At 39.1% G+C, this 19,356-nt stretch overlaps 3 protein-coding genes across 4 annotated transcripts; all 3 read right to left on the reverse strand.

The window, feature by feature from the left end:
• Positions 1 to 559: 559 nt before the first annotated feature.
• Positions 560 to 5,403, reverse strand: LOC148426645 (homeobox protein Hox-A10b-like). The gene is made up of 3 exons (XM_088410862.1): positions 5,188 to 5,403; positions 2,444 to 3,321; positions 560 to 1,268 (listed from the first exon to the last, which is right to left on the reverse strand). Exons 2-3 carry the CDS (start codon positions 3,204 to 3,206, stop codon positions 994 to 996), a joined length of 1,038 nt encoding a protein of 345 aa, XP_088266988.1. The 5' UTR covers positions 3,207 to 3,321; positions 5,188 to 5,403; the 3' UTR covers positions 560 to 993.
• Positions 5,404 to 6,444: 1,041 nt separating this feature from the next.
• Positions 6,445 to 8,735, reverse strand: LOC148426646 (homeobox protein Hox-A11b-like). The gene is made up of 2 exons (XM_088410845.1): positions 8,038 to 8,735; positions 6,445 to 6,744 (listed from the first exon to the last, which is right to left on the reverse strand). The coding sequence occupies exons 1-2, from the start codon at positions 8,612 to 8,614 to the stop codon at positions 6,512 to 6,514; spliced, it is 810 nt and encodes a 269-aa protein (XP_088266971.1). The 5' UTR covers positions 8,615 to 8,735; the 3' UTR covers positions 6,445 to 6,511.
• A 6,637-nt stretch (positions 8,736 to 15,372) lies between these two features.
• On the reverse strand, positions 15,373 to 17,716 carry LOC148426647 (homeobox protein Hox-A13b-like). 2 transcript variants are annotated; one of them, XM_088410652.1, is made up of 2 exons: positions 17,019 to 17,716; positions 15,373 to 15,617 (listed from the first exon to the last, which is right to left on the reverse strand). In XM_088410652.1, the coding sequence occupies exons 1-2, from the start codon at positions 17,695 to 17,697 to the stop codon at positions 15,373 to 15,375; spliced, it is 924 nt and encodes a 307-aa protein (XP_088266778.1). In that variant the 5' UTR covers positions 17,698 to 17,716. The 2 variants fall into 2 exon arrangements, with proteins under 2 accessions (XP_088266778.1, XP_088266777.1); XM_088410651.1 differs by having other exon boundaries at positions 15,373 to 15,623.
• Between the last annotated feature and the right edge of the window lie 1,640 nt (positions 17,717 to 19,356).

The raw sequence follows: 19,356 nt of genomic DNA on the forward strand, positions 1-19,356 counted from the left end.
AAATGCATTCAACTTTATTTCATTGGAAGTTATACGTTTTTAACATTGTACCCTTTGCAAGTACATTTGTGCACATGGATGTTTTTGTACCCTGGCAGAATTTGTATGTTGTGTACCCGTCCTTGAAAGAAACATGAAAGATGAGAGATAAGACATTTATTTTTATTTTAGTGCTGGGAATCAAAATTAACCGTAAGGCATTTCAGAAGAGTACTGTTATGAAACCAAACAGACCTATTAAGAAAATACGGAAAACGCCCCCGTCTTCCCCACTCAAAAAAAAAAATATATTAATATTTCACAAATTCTGCCAAGGTGTGTTTTCAGGATGGATTTTGAAAACTGCGTCACAGAGGCGTGACCACAAATTGCTTTGTTATAATAATAATACCAACAACAACAACAACAATAATAATAATAATAATAATAATAATAACAATAATAATAATAATAATAATAATAATAATAATAATAATAATAATAATAATAATAATAATAATAATAATAATAATAATAGTAGTAGTAGTAGTGAAATGGTGTCAAAAGCGAATTCATTTTGAGCTGTGCCATTTTCTTAACACTTTTGTCATTGGAAAATCAACTCAATTTAACACTGCGTTATTTGCAAAGAATATTAATAAGCCCTACGCAGAGGGGCAGTGTGTCAACAAAGTGAAGAGTTAGCATTTGTGAGGACTATTCTTTTTTATTATTATTATCATATTGACCATCAAAAGTGTGCAAATACTCATTAGTTTCTTACTGTAACACCGAGTGGGTAATTCTGCATGCACATTCACTGTACATATGTACAAACATTGCCTTCACATTCTGACCATTTCAAACACAACGGTTACAAATGTCATTTATATAAATACACATTCACGACGATTAAAAGTGGAAATGTTAACATTCAATAAGTTAGCCTATAGTGGGTCCTGTTTCTTCTCACAGTCGGTTGGTATGGAAGGAGATGAGTCCGCCAACTTAGTCTCAGGAGAATGCGAAGTTCCCGGACAGCTCCCGGATCCTGTTCTCCCGGCTCATTTTTTTCAGTTTCATTCTCCTGTTCTGGAACCAGATTTTCACTTGCCTGTCGGTGAGGTGCACGCTGCGGCTGATCTCCAGCCGCCGCTCCCTGGTCAGGTACATGTTGAACAGGAACTCCTTCTCCAGTTCAAGAGTTTGGTGCTTGGTGTACGGACAGCGCTTTTTTCGCCCACTCTTGGCCGTCAGCCAGTTGGCCGGACTCTCCATTTTGCCAGCATCTGGGAAATAAGATGCACCGTGCAAAGTGAGGCAACAGGTGTGGATGACCATCCGAGAAGAACAGAAAATGCGTCATTTAGAAAGTGCTCTAGTGATGTTATTTCCTGATGTTTTTGTTGGACTTTTGCTCATAACATTAAATATTAAACTGAATGTACAAAAATCCTAGCCTACAACGTTGGTAGAAGTTTCCTGAGCTCAAAATTTTAATACATCATCTTTGATAAAAATGTGAAGTTCGGCCATTCAGTTTGTTAATGCCTTTCTCGCATTTTCAAAACAGAAATAAGAGTTTACAGTACTTTAGCCCCAATCTAAGGAGTTAAATAATAATGATTCGTCATTTTTTCTTTTTTGGGGCGGGGTGAGGGAAAATTACTTGCTAATACTGTTGCTAAATGGTGTTCTGTTACAGTGTACTGTAAATTATCATACTTTCCACGCCCAATAAAGATAATTGGATCTTTTTCATGTCTGCATGGAATGGAATAACGGACCCAAAGCTCACCAAATCATAACCATCCCCCCAATTTGGTCAAAAATAACCGAATTGTGGGCCCAGAAAATAGGAACGACACAATTTTTTGGTCAATTGAACCAATTTTCTGGGTTGTTTTGTCTGAAACAATCCCGTCTTTTTGGTTTTGTACAAAACCCATTTTAGGGTGTTAATTTGTGCAAAACAAAATAGAAATTTAGGGCAAAATGACCAAAATATTGGTTCGGTCCTTTTTGATCCGTAATTGTGTGTGTGTATGTGTGTTTAACCCAACTGGTTTAGAGTGTATTATTCATTCTTGCAACTGCAGCTCAAAATGATTCCTATGAGCAAAGTTTCTGTATATACGCCCACGCATGCATTCTTAAGACATAAAACAAATAAGTCCCTGTACGTACGATCTGCAGCAAGAAGTCCAACGAAAGCCACAAGATCAAATGTGATATAATAAGGACGTTGTCTCTGTTTATCTGTCTTGTGAGTGTTGCAAATCTGGGACTAGTTTGTTAAAACACGAATCCATTAAACTTGATGCACAGCGTGCGTAATTTTCACAGTGTGAGCTGCATGTGCCGTTGTTGCACTTTTATTCCGAATTATTTGGGTTTTATTCTTACTTCCGCATGTATATACAATATGTTTTTTTCTGAAATGATGCAGACACGCGTATTGCACCTTTTAAGGGCTTTTCGTCACACTCGACGCTGCACGCATCCGCAGGCTCCGGCGAAGACAAGCCATCCGACGACAGACGGCTGTCCTCTTCTCCCGCCGGGGCGCAGCGCTCGGACGCGGGCGCCTCCTCGTGGCTCTCCCGCTGTCCGGAGGAAACTGCCGAAGCGGGCGGAGCGGGTTGAGAGGGCGCACGGGGGGGTCTCTGCGGTGGGAAGTTAGTCACGCTCGGCTGGGTTTGGTGGTAAAGCCTTGAAGAGGCGTAGGTCTGCGACAAGCGGAAGTAGCCGGGGACCGGCACGGTGCTGCCGCCTGTGGGCGGACAAGGCGCTCCGGAGAAGGAGATGTCCTCCACCGTAGCTCCTTTGGGGCATTTGTCAGACTCGTAAAGGCAATAGGCGTTCTCCTCCTTGATGGCGGTGGAGAAGGAGCACTGCTGGCTCAAATGCTGGACGCCGGGCTGCTCCACTCTGCAGGAGCGAGACGCCTCCAGCCACGATTCCATGCCCGGAGCGTAGGGCGCGGACGGCGGGAGCCCGCTCGGAGCGCTTCCCTCGCTGCGCTTGGTGATGCCGGGGAAGCACGAGGAGCCCGCGGGGAGTCCGTAGGAGTATTCCGGTGGCAAATAGACGCCGTTGCTGTGATAGTAGGAGCCGGCATCGCCCCTCACGTTTATTAGCGAGTCCACAAAAAACGGGTTGGCAGCCTGGTTGTTGGGGCATGTCATGGCTGTGCTAGGGTGAAGATCGCCCATTCTGCCCGACATTTCTTGTGCAAAACATTGCTGAATAATTAGCGATACTCACGCTTCTCACTGTAGCCCGCAGCCAATTAAAAGAGCAGGCGGCTGCAGACTCCTCCCACTCCCAGCCTGCTCCTGTCTGTCGTATATTTCGGTTTAGGTGAAGTCAAGAAAAGTGCAAAAAAAAAAAGGGGGGGGGGGGGTTGTATATGCACATGGGATTGTGGGTAAAATATCATTTGAATGAAGGGATGTTGAACCGTGAGCAAATCCACGGTGCATGCAAGTCGAAGCAGACTTGAGCAAGTGGGGCAGCTGAAAGCTGAAAACAGTCTTGTACAATGCATTGCTTTATGGCCGCTTTTACAGCATTGTAAAAAAAAGGGAGCAGTAAAGGTGCATCACGGTGCATCATACTTCCAAAAGGTCCACAATGTCTTCCACTGGGACTCTTGACCCCTATTTTTGTGTGTCGCGCTCATCATTTCTGACGCTTCCACTGCTACATTTGGCCTCGTCAAGCATGAAACGTGTGCCTCTCTTAATGGGTGAAAATTAATCCTTCAATACATAAGCCTTTAATTGCATCCGTAAACACTAAACGACTCACTTTTGTCCACTATATCGCTACATTGATATATATATATATATATATATATATATATATATATATATATATATATATATATATATATATATATATATATATATATATATATATATATATATATATATATATATATATATACACATACACACACATACTACAATGCATATGCATCATGTACATCATGTAGTATTACGTTTTTGTTAAACCACAATATAGGCTATAAAATACTTATGTACCTCTTTACATCAAATTAATGTTATGTGTCGGCCTAATATATTTCGTTAAAATATTGACGTAAAGATTCATATGAACATGAACAGGAAATTTGGATGGAGCATAAATTTCACCCCAAAAGTTCTTATCAGTTCCGTCTGCATTTTGATGCGGTTTCATTTATTTATATTTTTGAACCCGCTTAATTGTATTCGTAAAAATGAAGAATATTTTGTACGAGACAATGTTAGTTGTCTCGCGCTGTTCTGTTAATGCTGTTAGTTCAACATAGAACTTCATACTTCAGTTGAATTCGATTTTCGTGAATGCGATTAAAAAATGCTCTGAAATTGAATCAAATTAATTCACTGGTTTATTGGATTAAGTTTGATTTAAAACAGACCTAATAATTTACATTTTGATTTTGTTGTCATTTTGTTGCGTCATATTTGTTGTTTATTAGTTGTTTGGTCGTTTTAGGTGAGATACAACTAAAAGTATGAAAAAACGTATGAAAAGTATTAAAAGTTCAAATATCCTGACAAAATTAGAAAAAAATAATGTGAATTCATTGAGGAAATATGACTGCCGTGTCTGATTTTTTTATTGCTAAATACGTATTCTGACACGCTTTGTGTTTATATTTAACTCTATAGGTAAAATACTATAAATGATTTGGTTTTTCGTACACATTTAACAAATTCCGCTGGTACAAACTCAATGCACAAATATATGGAAACCACTGCGTGGATTTATTTATTGTTTTCATTCTTTTGTCGGAAGTTGGTAAATTATGATCAATGATGTATGGTTCTTTTGATTTTATCTTTTATCTTTATTTTAGTCTTTTGAGGCATTACTCGTTTGTTACAAAATTTGCTTTGATTTGCCGCACTAACGCCGATGGACACACATTATGAGAAAAATGGAAAGTCACAACAGAAAGTCAATGCAGTGCTAATTTTTGTGGGTGATGTCTTAAGTGAAAAATTGGATTTTATTAACGAGGCCATAATTTTTGCGCAATCTTGAGCCACAATCTGAATGTTGCAATTAGCCCAATAATACTTTTATTGCATGACACCATTATCGACGAAGTTGAATGTCTTCTTTGTGCTTTTCAAGAGGAGTAAAGTAGTGAACATCCATGAATTAAAAAAAATAATAAAATCACGTGCTTACCTGCGTAAACTCTGGAGCCTGTCTTTAATTTGAAAGAATCAAACGGCATTGACATTGATCGGTGTAGCGCCCTCCAGTGGGCAAAATCAGCAATGCCTTCCACTGCGCCACAATACCATGCAGCCGCTATAGAAAAAAAGAGAACTACAATCCAGAATCTTCCTGCAACAGTCTGTCGTGCCGATGCTGCACCAAGGCGAGCCGCAGCCCTCAATGGTGCAGCACCTCTTGTTTTGCAAGCCTCCTTATAGTCGCAGTTAATAACCTTGGTTCTCAGACGCTTTATTGCACTCCACTCCAAATGCTCCAGACGAGTCCGCCTTTTTTATGGCCAAGTTACTGGAGCAACTGGGAGGATGTGCAGCAATCAAAGCGGAATTCCTGGGAGTCTCACAGGATGTACGGTATAAGGAAGCCATATTATCTTATGGCAGGTCATTCAAGCTCTTGGAAAACCAGTTTTTGGGGGGAAAGACGATTTTTTTTTTGTCAATTCATATGAAATACAGTATAGATTTCGCCTCCATTTGTATGTTCTATACCCTGCTGGTGGGGAAAAAACCTAAGAGGCACACACTGCTTGTGTTTTGGTAGAACATGAGACAAGAGACATGTTCAATAATTAGATGGGGACTTCAAAAAAATCAAACAAACAACCTTTCCAATTTATCACAAAAACGCGGGGGATTTTTTTTCCCTTGTGCCCTGACAGGCATGCTAGGTCAGATGCAGCCTGCAGGAAGCAACCAGCACTTTGTAATGGATATCAAATTAAAAGCTGCAGCAGATCCTATTACTGGGGCTGGAGAGGGGAGGCGTTTTGCATATGAACTAAACGTGCCGAAATGTAAGACAAAATAAAGGGTTTAGTTTCACTACAGAGATTTTTTTTTAATCTACTGGTTTACAATTTGGATCAATGCAGTGTTCAAGTAGATGTTAAATATGCCCGAAAATGTCAACGCCACACAGAAACACAAAAAACATCCATTGCACAATTTGCAATATATATTTGCACAATATAATATTAAAAGTATACGAATAAAACGATTCCAGTCTGTGCGTGCGTTTAAATGAGTATACAAAGTGTGTGTGTTTTGAGGGAGCATAAGAGCATTGCCAATAATCACAACAACAACAACAACAACAACAACAATAATAATAATAATAATAATAATAATAATAATAATAATAATAATAATAATAATAATAATAATAATAATAATAATAATAGCGAAAGGGACGTTTAATGGCAACTCATTTGGACTTTTGAATAGTTCCCAATAGAGTCTTGCAGGTGTTTGACGTGTCTCTCGTCCATGTTTTATAGCAGTGGGTTGCTGGTGTAGTACTGTAAACGGTCCCTGTTGAGTTTCTTCTCCTTCATCCTCCTGTTCTGAAACCATATTTTCACCTGTCGGTCAGTCAAGTTGAGCATCCGGGATAGTTGCAGCCGCTTCTCCTTGTTGATGTAAACGCTGAAGAAAAATTCCCTCTCCAGCTCTCTGATTTGATACTTGGAGTATGGACATCTCTTCTTGCGCGCCTTCTGGACACCTGATCGGAATCATTAAAAAAAAAAGGCATCTTAATTCCATATTTACTAGGGCCGGAATGGGGGGATTACGTACAATGAGCTCAGGGTTCAAGTGTCACCGTCCTCTCAAGGCCTAGCCATAAAATACTGATATGATGAATTAAAAATCATTTTTAAACAATCGTGGAAGTCAATAGGACTTTTAGACTTGAAGTATCAAGTGCAGTTTTTATAGTCCGCTTTGGGTTTCACTGGGCTGCGCGTAAAGTGTTGCATGTTGGTCAGGCCAGCTGCATATTAAATCCCTGAAACCCAGTAAATTTGTACACATATTGCTCATTAAATTATAAGCAGCTCTTAAAAGCAGAGGCTTGAAAGTTGGATTAAACGCTTCTCTGGGTTTTCGAATAGTTAATATAGGGAGCGGGGAGAGGTAGGTGGTCAAGTTTAAATGTTAATTCTTTGCTAAAGTAGCGAATCACTTTAGAAATGTTGAAGAAAAGTTGGAGCAACAAGGAGTAACTGCAAAACTCGCAGTTGTGCCTTTAAAATACTTGTTTAAAATGTTTATTTGTTTATAAAAAACAGACATAAATTTGTCTAAAATCATGACGGGCGCTATAGTGTTCACGTTGTTGTTGCCTATGTTGAGCTAAGAGTGTGTGTAGTTTATGACCAGTAAAAAAAAAATAATAATAATAATAATCATTTACTGTACAGTTAAAGTTCATATTTAAAGAAAGAAAGAAAAGAAAAGAAAATGTACCGTTTCGAACATACAGATAAACGTACGTGGGAAAACGCTCATTTGCATAAATGTTTAGTGATAAAATAGAATGACGGCCAACGCGTCTCATTGTTTATATAAGTTGGCGTGTCTGAAAATACGAAAATATAAGTGGATTCGCGATTGAGGTTGAAGTGTCAGTTATAATATAAAACAGCAAAATGCGAGTAAGCGATTTTGAAATATCACACGAAACGTATGGCGAAGATGGGGATTATTGACAAAGTGAGTCAATGCTATTAATTAATGTTTCGACGCGCGGGCTCCATAGAAAGTGTAAAATTGTTACGTGAGCTTATTTATTCGAGCAACTTTTCAAGAGTATGACAATATATGATCCACAAAAGGAATCATGCATGATGACTTTAAACTCCTCACGGCCAATTTCAAGCCCAAGCACGTGATCTTGTCGTTTATAACATACTTTTTGTCAGGCCCTCCATTAACCTTAAGAACCATAAACCTTAAAAAGGAGCGTATAAAACGTCTTTTAAAAGAGCACGCGGAGAGTGACAGGCTCACTCACCGCCTCCCTTTCCGCTCCGGTCTTCGCCGAGGCCGGGCGACGACTTGGGGCTGCAGCTCTCCGCCGTGTCCGAGCCCGGAGCTTGGGGAGCCGGCGCGGGGCTGGCCTTGAGCGAGCCCTGCAGCCTGTCCTGGCCCGGCGTGCAGGTCCCGTGCTCCTGGGCGCAGTAGGCCGAATCGAAAAACTGGTCGAAAGCCTGCGGCAGGACGCCGTTCCTGGCCGCGCCGGCGTGGAAGCCCCCCGGCGCGCCGGCGGAGGAGACGCCGGAGGAGGAGGCGCCTTTCCCCGGCACGTCGCCTCCGCGGGGGGGCGGGCCGCTCCAGCCGTCGTCCGCGTAGCAGTGCGGCAGACTCCCCCTGCCGTGGTGCCATTTGGCCGCGCTGTCCACGGCGTAGTCTCTGAACGCCACGTCCCTCACGGACGGAACCTGAGAAAGAGCCGGCGACTGGTAAGAGTACGCCACCGGGCAGGAGGGCTGACCCTGGGCCAGATAGTGCGGCAGAGCCGTGAAGTCCGCTCCGGGCACGTAATAAGTGCAGCTGGGTAAATACATATTGGCAGCGGCATCCAAATCCATATTGTCGTCCTCCTTCAGCTCGGGGTCATCATGCTGACGGAGTGAGCTGCAGTGACTTTAGTGAGGCGTCCTGAGCTGACGTGCGTGCGTGAGATCCATGTCGATCCCGAGCCATGTGACCACTGGCACTACATGACACACGCCTCAATGGGCCCGCAGGAGCTTTTGCTTGCTCTTGTGAGTCAACTGCTCGCCCGCCGCTATAAAGTCAACCTTTGGCTGAGCGACCAGAGGGAAAATACACGGGGAGGAGGGGAATGTTGCGTCTTTATTTTGAAGGCACTTGCGTCTCTTTTAACGCTGCTTTTCCTTTCCTCCAATTCAAACTCCTGCAGTCATACCTTGAAGCAGGCTTATAGGCCGGACCGCCACGTGACACCCTCTCGTGAAATTAATGACGCTTTCAATAAAATAATAACAATAGTTATCAAATGTATTGTTCAACACTTTTCGAAGTTGAATCCACTTTTGAAGACATTTTGCAAATCACACAGATTTCAACACACTAAAGTCAAGTTTTAAATAAAACTTGACACTAAACACTAAAAAAAATGTATATATATATATATATATATATATATATATATATATATATATATATATATATATATATATATATATATATATATATATATATATATATATATATATAATTCAGAGAGCTGCAGACTATGCTTGTTTTTATATGTGTTTTTTTTTTAACGTCAAAAATGTATGCTATAGGCGCCCGCAAAAAAGGTCTACTTTGACAGTCAAAACAAACGCGCATGCGCAGATTTTACCTTTAAATAACGTTCATCTACGTGACACTGAGGTGAACACAAAAACGTGTTGATAGTCTGAATTTGAAAGTGACGTCAGAGTGAGTTGCCTTATGGTGACGTGAATGGGCCAGTACGTTGAAAATTGAAATTGCACGCATTGACCTATTATTTAGTTACAATTTTGGAGACCCAGTTGGTGAATGGCATTTATATCAAACAATCAGGCTCTTAAAAACTTTGCAGATTTTTTTAAAGTATGAAGTTAATTAATACTGGTGGGCAAAGTACTGCTTGGAAATTTGCAGTAAAACAAATGGGGCAGTATGCAAAATATATACTAACGAAAGGAATAATAAACGGTTTGCAAATGAGCTATTATTAGTTTGTTAACACGCCAATAACAGTTACAATGATGTGCCGTTTGCCAAATAATGAGTCCACCTCTGCTTAAGCCCCTTTGGAGGAGAGACTTGAAATGTGGCAGCACCTTTACCTGCCACACGTCGAGACCACGTCACATAATTTATGACTGAAAATTAATGATTTAGGAAACCATACTATTGGTTTATAAACAATTTATGGCGTCGCGCTTTTGTGGGAGTGGTTCCCGAAGTTCGGTTCACGGCAATACTCATTCTGTTTAAGATAAGCCGGTAGATTTACACAGGAATATCAAGTGAATAAAAAAGTTAAACTTCGCAATTTTTTCAAACAATGTGGTCTATAGGCCCTCTCAAAATGGTAAAACAGGTGCACCACTACACCACCCCCCTAAAAAAAACTCAAGTGGGTCTGTCCTGTAATGCGAGACAGCATGCCAAGAATAAATCAAGACAGAAATGTCAAAAAGGGCCACGATGACGATAGAAACGGAAATTAAGTCATTCTTTTGTGACAGTAAGCATTGCAAACAATGTTGTCCAATCGTGTTTAGACTCATAAAGTGATGCTGCCAAAGAATAGCGGCTTCGCAGTGCAAGTGTGCAACTATCCGTAAACTTCAAGAAAACCACAAAGTGGGTCATATATTATGCTATCAACATTAGAAACAAAAATATGTGATAATATACTGTATGTAATAAACATTAAAATAAAAACATAAAAATGTTAATAATAGTAAAATACCACCATCATCTAAAAAAAAAAACTCCTGTACATTCAACAATTTTAAGAATTTCAATATCTGCAATGACATAATGACATAATGTTGCAGTATGCATTTCAAGCTATAGTGCAGGTTGCCTCCAGAGCCTCTTATAACTGAACCATTGTTTGCACATATATGCCCATAATCCCTCTTGCATTATTACTTTATATTTTTAGCAACAGATTCATCCGTACATTTTCTAGAGCCGCTTATCCTCGTAAAGGTCACAGGCTTGCTGGTGCCTATCTCAGCTGATTTTGGGCACTGGACACCCTGAACTGGTTGCCAGACAATTGCAGGGCACACAGAGTTGAACAAATATTCATGCACCCATATATACATATACGTATATATATATAGACCACAAAAGAAAATTCGGTGGGCACTTCCAGCAAAGTTTGGTGATTAAAGGTATGTACTTTATTGATAACAACAAAAACATTATTAATGAGAAATTTCAATTCATATTTTTATTCAGTAACGAGTGTACATTGAAAATGTATTTTTTGATCAAGCGAATTTCTGGTATTTATGCACCCATATATCAACTTCTTTTAAGCATGCCGTGATTTTAACTTTAAGACGCAGCATTGCACTGTAACCCAAGGTTTTAGCCATGTCCAATGCACCTCACTTTCTCAAATATAAAATTTAATTCATTCAAATTCATTACAGTAATGATTATATTAAAAAAAGACTTATAGATTATGAATCCAAGTTCCAGTCAGTGGTAGCACACAAACTTCAGCCATCTGCTAGATATCATAGGATATATCAGAAAAAAACCCTACTACAACAACTGAACTTTATTTGGAGTTAATCAGAGGCATTTAAAATGATGACAAGTGTGTGTTGACTTCCATTTACCATGCATTTAAACACATAGTTCTTTCTGAACCCAGCCACACACACACAGTTAGAAGCGGGTGTGCAAACCTATGCAACAACAACTCTCTCGTGTATTTTACGTCCCCTCTTTAAAAATTAATTTTCACCAGCCATAGGGTACATTGTTGGTGCAGAAAGTTTTGAATTTATGAATTGTGGTCTCAAACGGGTGTGTAGACTTTTAAAATTCTCAACAAAGTATGTGTATTTTACCTCCCATTATATAACCAAAACCACAATGGCCTTTTAGTCAGAGAAGTCTATGCAGGAAAGATGGCGGAGGCTTCAGAGAAACCCCAAAGGATGCACACACCTCAAAGATCACACTTTCTTCAAGTATATAAATACACGTTGCATGTTCTTTTTCCCCTTCGTGCTTTGCCAAAGTCCTGATGCTGACCCGGCCTAAAGAACACTGCAAAACTAAATGGCATGTGGTGTTTTTCCACACTGACAGTCCAACCCCACCCGCGCTCTATGCAATTCTCTACCTCTGGCTTGAGCAAGAGATGAAATAAGTGAAGCCCGAAAGATGAGGTTACCATGGCAACGGGGGAAAAACAGCAGTATACATGTCTCGTTACGCTTCCAAACTCTTAAATTTAATGGTAATACTTACAGTTTAAAGTATTTCAATGTTGCTTTGATATATTTTCCCCAAAACACTCTCTAAAAACAGCTGGGCAAAAAAAATTGCCAAAATGTGCCAAAAAAGGACTGACCTAATTTTTTGGGTTATTTATCCAACCCAACTTTTTGGGTTATTATTCACTTGTATCAGAAAAGCACAGACCAAACGTTTGGGTCAATTTGATTCAACTTTCAGAGTTGTTTTACTCAACCCCAAAAAAATATTTTGACCCAACTTCCTGGGTTGTTTCACATAAAACAACCTCATTTATTGTTTGCCTAGTATGAACAGGCCTATTTCAAGTGGGTGATTTTATGCAAAACAACCCAAACATTAGGGTCAAATTGACTCAAACATTTGGTCTGTACTTTTTTTCATTCAACTGAATAATGCAAAAAGTTGGGTTGAATAAACAACCCAATAAATAAGGTCAGTCCCTTTCTGGCACACTTTGGCTAATTGTTTCTTTTTTCAACACAACTGTTTTTAGCATGTATAAATGTGTTATTTTTAGCCTAACTCTTTTTAGTAATGTAAACAGTTGGGTTATAAATAATCCAAATACAGTATGGGTAAAAGGACAGACGCACTTCGACGCAACTTTTTTTGATGCAAAATAACCCAATTTTTTTAGTGGACATGCACAAATTGACATAGTTTAGGGCTTTTTTTGTGCAAAACAACTCAGAAAGTTGGGTCGAATTGACCCAAACATTGTATTGTTTTTTTTTTTTTTAATATGGTTATTTTTAATGCAAAGGTTTTTAGAGTGTATTTTATGATACAACTGTTGTGCTAATTTATTCTGTCTACAAGTGAATGTATTTCTATGACATATATATGTAACTGTAATTTATTTTCATGAGTGGCCACATGTGTCACATATATCACAGAGCGTCCTCCTGTGTTGACATTTTTTAAATGTTCTGTACTGCCTAATTTATGGCTCACACACAAACTTTTTTTTTTTTTTACCTGCTTTAAAATGAAAACACGTTTTGGTCATTCTTCTCTGATTCTCATTCATCTGTGAACAGTTCAAGCTTCCAGAGTGGCAGGCTGCTGTCGTGTTTGGCCCAGCAAAAGAGGTTTTCAAATAAATATTTTGGGTTAACCAGACACTTATAAAGTGTGTTATTGCATTAATCCCAGAGAGGCGCTTTTCACTGGGATGGAAGTCATAATAAAAACATGTCTGCCGTGAAGTCAAAGCCACACTTCTCTCCCAGCCTGCTGTTAAGAGGATGACCAAAAGCAACAAGTAAACAATTGTACTTTCTGTGCTGACTTGACTTATGTAATATACTCACTTTCGGCAATGGAAAAAAGTATGTGAGAAGTAAACAAGTTGATGATTAGATAATTGTTTTTTTTTTTAAGGTTCGTTATGTTGTTTTGTATGTCAAGAAAACAGAGGTCATGAACATCAATAAGATGTTCATTCATTTAGCTAAATTGACATTTTTATCCACTTTACACAATTGGGGTTATTCACGGGCAAGATGACATCAAACCTATTCTTTTGTACTGTTTAATCTTTTCAAGTGTATGATTAAACTTAGGTCTAGAAAATAAAAATCCTATACATTATTGTTAAATTGCCAATCATGGTAACCTACTGGACACTTCACTTTTTGTACAACTGAGATATTCTACCGTTAGAGGGCGTAATGACACCAAGTTACAGCCACACAATGGTGGCTGCAGACAAACGGAATCTGAAAAATGAAACATTTGACAAAGTTTTAACGCCACAAAGATCTTGCTTGCACCATAGAGGGATTACATTATCCGAATCGGAACAAAAGCCAAACAAACATCTGTTTTAGGCATAAGCAAGCTTACGCTGTGAAAGCAGAAGTGAATTGCGTGATAACACACATTCAATTAGTATAATTAGATGAAAAGTCAAGACCCATTTTTTTCTAAACAGTTTTTGTTTTCATGCGACCCTACGAGTCTTAACACGGCATTCTATATTTGTGAACAATTAACGGAGCAATAAATCCCCCATTTAAATCGATATCTGGAGGCGGCCGTTTTGCCATTTGCTGTCAACTGGAAATGACATCACAGTTGCTCGGCTAAACCAATCACGACTCACAACTATTCCCTGAGTTTGGTCGAAACCGAATCGTGGGAGTGATTAATTACTTCAGCACCAAGCAACGGTATGGAAATTTTGGTATAAGACGATTTTGCAAAATGAATATCGCATAGAAAAATCTTAGACTCGACTTCTCTTATAAGGCATAAGGACATTCTATAAGAAAAAAAAAAATCAAACAACTTACCTTGCTCTAATCTTTCTCATTCTGTGGCTATTAAGGAAACAAAATAAATGAATACTCATCGTGGTAAACTATTCGGATAAATTAGCATATAATGTCGGATTCATGAGTAAAATCTGGAAGTCTTGCCTGCATTCATAGTGTAACAGCAGATTTTGTACACTAGATGGCTCTAAAACCCCAATAGCAAGCCTAGATAAAAACTATCATGACAAGTGAGAAACTACTTCAACTTCAGTCAGCAATCATTTAAAACATCAACCAGGAACACACACGCGCCTTTAAAGATGCTCAGAAACATTTATTGACATTTTTATTTGGCTATGCCAAAAAATATTTACAAATTTAAATACGTCTTCCTTCTTTCTTGCTTGTTTTTCTTGTGAAATCACAATGACTGACAGAAAGGAGAAATGTACATGCAGTGACAACCACCCTATTAATCAGACAAGTTTTTTCTTACAAGTGATTAAAAATGTCAAACATCATTTAATAGAAGGAATTTGAAAAAAACAAAACAATGAAAGACATGTATGGGATGAAGTCACAAATGGATCACAAGAATACAATTCTTAGAAGCATATCAAACCACACAAGAACTGACTTGCTTCATATTAGTTCATTTGGACTTCAAATAGCTAAATAGCTTTTGTGATAGATTCATAAAGACATATTGGTGATTTATAAATTAAAAGAGTAAAAAATTGGCGAAACTCCACAAGCGCCTTTTTTCATATAGTTCGAATTTTGACTTCTTGTTTTTTTTTTTTTTTTAATAAAATTAATAAGGAAGTCTAATGAAGACGAATATGCGTGGGAAGCAATTTATCACACACGCTTGTTGCGAGTTCCGGATTTCTGTCAACGCTCCGCGTGGACTGCTTTCAATTAAAACTTGAGGAGGGAGGAAAAAAACGTGAAAGGAGGCACTCTGGTGACAAAAATGAAGGTAATAAATAATAAGTCATTTTATTTGTGATCAAGGCACGTCTGTGTCCATTTTTTAATCTCCCCAAAAGCAAATATAGACGATCGAGCTAACAGGAGCTCTTGAATTTATTAACGATTTTCTTCTCCTTTACGCGCCGGTTCTGAAACCAAATGGTAACTTGTCTCTCTGTCAAGTTGGTGTGTGCTGATATTCTCCTGCGCTTGTCCTTGGTGATGAACTTATTGGTGGCGTACTCCCTTTCCAGTTCTTTGAGCTGCACCTTGGTGTATGGGACGCGCTTCTTCCTGCCACGGCGAACTTGACTGTCCACGCCAGCGCCACATGTGTTGTCTACTCCTGAATGTTGGAGGGGACAAGATAAGAAATATGCCAGTTTAACGCACACGCAAAAAAAAAAAAAAAAGGAAGAAAACTATCATGCTTTAAACGCAAATATTCTTTCTTGCATTACTCATAATGTTATAGTCGAGTTGTGGGGATTTATCGTTAAGAAAAAAATGATCATTTAAAATATGCATTGCTATTTTGTAATAAGAATAAAATGTGCAACATCGAAAATGAAAATCACTACAAAAATACAGTGACTGTAACTGACGAGCTTTGATTTCTTAATGTACTTATATAGTCAAAAATAGTATTTTATTGTGTGGAAATATATATTTTTAACGAGAAAATGCAATGCATAAATGGTATTCCATGCATTGTGTGTGTGGGGAGTGAGATATCTGACGAGAAAATGCTATGACTAACATGTGGTGAGTGTATTAACATTTTACGTGGTAGAAAAGCGTTGTTTTTTTCACTAAAATGCTTAATAAATAAATTCCATACACATTTTACTCTTACAGTCTAAAAAGAGTCAAATTTTATCGTAAAATTGCTCTTCAGAAAAGGGTCTTTAGAATAGATTCAATGCAAATTATATATATATATATATATATATATATATATATATATATATATATATATATATATATATATATATATATATATATATATATATATATATATATATATATATATATATATATATATATATATATATATATATATATATATATATATATATATGTGTGTGTGTGTGTGTGTGTGTGTGAGTGCTTTCATTCAAATGATTATTTTTACATATTATTTTGAATATTCGTTTTACAACTGGTGGATGGAATATTGCAGGAATGTTTCAAAAACATTCAAATTAAAAGAAAAAACTTTGTGGTTGTGACTTTGAATCATTTCAAATTCTAAGAAATATGTCTTGACATAAAAGTTATATACCATATTTAGTTTCGTTGTTAGTGAACCATAATACATTTTAAATACTGTAAAAGTAAAATACTAAAGTAAAGATGGCTCATTCTGTGGACGTTGACGGTAACAGTTAGCTGAAGCCAATTAATTATGCGAGTAAAGCTAACATTTTGTTATTTCTTTACACGTGTCGTCCGTCATTGTGCATTAGAAAATCGTATTGGACTTAGGCATGAATAAAATCATCTCTTAATGACACGGAACTAAACATAATTAAATAAATTAAGCTACTTGCACTTCTCCTTGAAAAGGAAATGTTACGTTCTGCTATTTTTATTTTCTATGTTTTTAATGACTACGCATTACAAATGGGGAAAATAACTGTAGAAACAAACCATGCATCTTTATGCAAGGAGGCAACACGAACGTATTTCTTTCCATAGCATTGAATAACAGATTAGAACTTTTAGCATATGAATTCACCTTGCAAGGATGACTTCCACAAAGGCGTGGGCTGGGGCTGCTCCTTGGCGCAGTACACTTGGCCTGCACTCCAGCCATTGGCGGTGATGGACCATGGCTGGTAGGGCTCCATGGGCAGGAGGGGCTCATGCCTCGGCTCGGTGGGCGCACTCAGCGCGGGCACCACCGGCATGTCCAAGTAGCTCGCCTGGTAGGGAGCCGGGGAGTAGCTCTGGTAGAAGGCGAACTCTTTGGCCCGGCTGGAGAACTCCTCGGCGGCCAGCGACGAATCCGCGTACTTGTCCCCGAAGGAGGAGGACTGAGCGCAGGCCTTGGCACAGCCGTGGGACACCGGCCTGCAAGGGTAATAGCCGCCCCCGCCGCCGCCGCCGCTACTGCCGCCGCCGAAGTATCCGTATGGCAGCGACGCGTTGGGCGAGCTCTGCGTGGCCGAACACGGGCTGCACTGCTTGGCCGGTTCACCGACGCCGGACGCGGGCAGGTCCCCGCTGGCGTAAGTGGCGCTGCTCGGAGCCAAGGAGGCGGGATGCGCCAGCAGATTCCGACACTGGTTGGGCGCAAAGTTCCCCCCGGGGAACTGCGCGTCCTGCATGTTCTTGGCGCGCTCCTCGGCGCTGCTGTCGTAGACGAACATGAGCGGTTCGGCCCAGTGCGAGTGCAACAGCAGTGACGCGGTCATAGCATGTCCCGACACGTGCACGCGTGCGGCTCTTTTTCCTCGAACCCCCCTCGATCGAATGCACCCCGACGGGGACTCCTTGGCAGGGGAACCATATACCCGCACGGAACCAGCGCGAGGTTATTGGCCCGGGCCAGACACGTGACATGCAAAGGAGACCATCAAGGTCTGCGCAAGAGATAATAAGGCACATCAGCTCATGCACGCAAACACATACTGTACACCCTGCATTGTTTTCTTCTTAAATTGTGATTAGAAATGCCATGCTAACAGACTAATTTCTGAACTACCGACGAATAGTTGCATATATGCTCCTTCTATGGCTTCAAAGCATTCTTTTAACGCTTAATGAGTCCAAGGTGCAGCTTTTATCCTTTAAAAGGTCCTCAAAGGAGAATTAACAAAAACAGGTTCGTCAAATTAATAATCGTCCTCTCCTGGTACAAATAAGCTATCTCAAGGACCACTAATTACAAAAACTAGAAAAGGCGATGTCTTTTGACTGCAGTAGTCCAAACGCGTGCATGCAGGACGCGGCTGGAGTCCAAGGTCAAGTTGAAAGACAAAAGAGTTGCAAACCCAACTGAATAGCAGAGCAAAGAGGAACTTTACAAAGAGACACTAAAGGGCTCATCAATCAGTATTTGCTTTATCTAAAAAAAAACAAAAGAAACATTAAACCCTTAATTAAATGGTCGAAGCGCCGCAGATACTGCAACTAACTCAAAACATTTAAAAATATATCCAGCATTTCACTATCTAGGTTATTTGCTGCATTTAGTGTTTAAGGAAATGATACATTAGGCCCCGCGAGGCCCTTTCATTTATTGTTTAATAGAATTTTCCCACCTTTTGGAGGCAGTAAATTTTTATGGACCAAGTTCATAGCATGTACATGCAGGCAAGCGTACGTTTAGGAGGGAATAACTTCGGATTCAATTTTCCTTAAAGAGTTACTTAAATGTGTGAACATTTATGAAAGAAAAACACGTTTTATTTTCAACAACACACACACGCAATGAAACGTTTCATGTTTTTTAAAATACAATAAAAAAAAAAAGGATTCATGTATCCCCCTGTAGCCTTTATTAAAGCTAATATAAACAATTGAATAGCCAGGCAATGTAATTATAAGTGGTTTATATAGGGAAAAAATCTGCCTACATCTCAATTTTGACTTAAAAAGGTCAAACTGTGTGTGAGCTACACATTACCTTTATTTGTAACATATTTGCCGAAGCTGTGTTTTATGTTTAGTATTTGACGTGCATGGGGAAGTCAAAATGATCTAAAGTCGCAAATGGGCCTCATGATTGGATTCAGGATTCAGATTGTTTTGGAAGCTGTGGAATTAAAATTTTGAAAGTACAGTAAACAACGTTTTCTATGATGTAAAATTATTTTTTTTGTGTATTTTAAAACAATCTATATCCGATATACTTATGAACAGATTCACTCACTGGCGTTCAATATACTTTGTATTAAAAAAATGTGACAGAGCAAAAAAAGTGCCACCGACTATATTTCCAGTTTGTCTGGTTCTGCTTTGAAGGTGCTGAATGACAATATCAACCTAAACAATCCAAACTTCTTAGAATTTTGTTGTGTATTTTTTTTAACAAGATTATAGTACAGTACTTACATGCATTCTTTCAGGAA

Source organism: Hippichthys cyanospilos, chromosome 3 (assembly GCF_059441005.1).
Source record: "Hippichthys cyanospilos isolate Australia breed blue-spotted pipefish chromosome 3, RoL_Hcya_1.0, whole genome shotgun sequence".
NCBI classification, from domain to species: domain Eukaryota; kingdom Metazoa; phylum Chordata; class Actinopteri; order Syngnathiformes; family Syngnathidae; genus Hippichthys; species Hippichthys cyanospilos.

Bases quoted from the DNA above. Each gene is read 5' to 3' on its own strand.
- LOC148426645 (XM_088410862.1), bottom strand. From the start codon at position 3,206: ATGTCGGGCAGAATGGGCGATCTTCACCCTAGCACAGCCATGACATGC. The intron at 1,269-2,443 runs GTGCAATACGCG...CTTATTTCCCAG, and splicing joins TGACGAAAAGCCCTTAAAAG to ATGCTGGCAAAATGGAGAGT.
- LOC148426647 (XM_088410651.1), bottom strand. From the start codon at position 17,697: ATGACCGCGTCACTGCTGTTGCACTCGCACTGGGCCGAACCGCTCATG. The intron at 15,624-17,018 runs GTGAATTCATAT...TCCAACATTCAG, and splicing joins GTGGAAGTCATCCTTGCAAG to GAGTAGACAACACATGTGGC.
- LOC148426646 (XM_088410845.1), bottom strand. From the start codon at position 8,614: ATGGATTTGGATGCCGCTGCCAATATGTATTTACCCAGCTGCACTTAT. The intron at 6,745-8,037 runs GTGAGTGAGCCT...GATTCCGATCAG, and splicing joins CCGGAGCGGAAAGGGAGGCG to GTGTCCAGAAGGCGCGCAAG.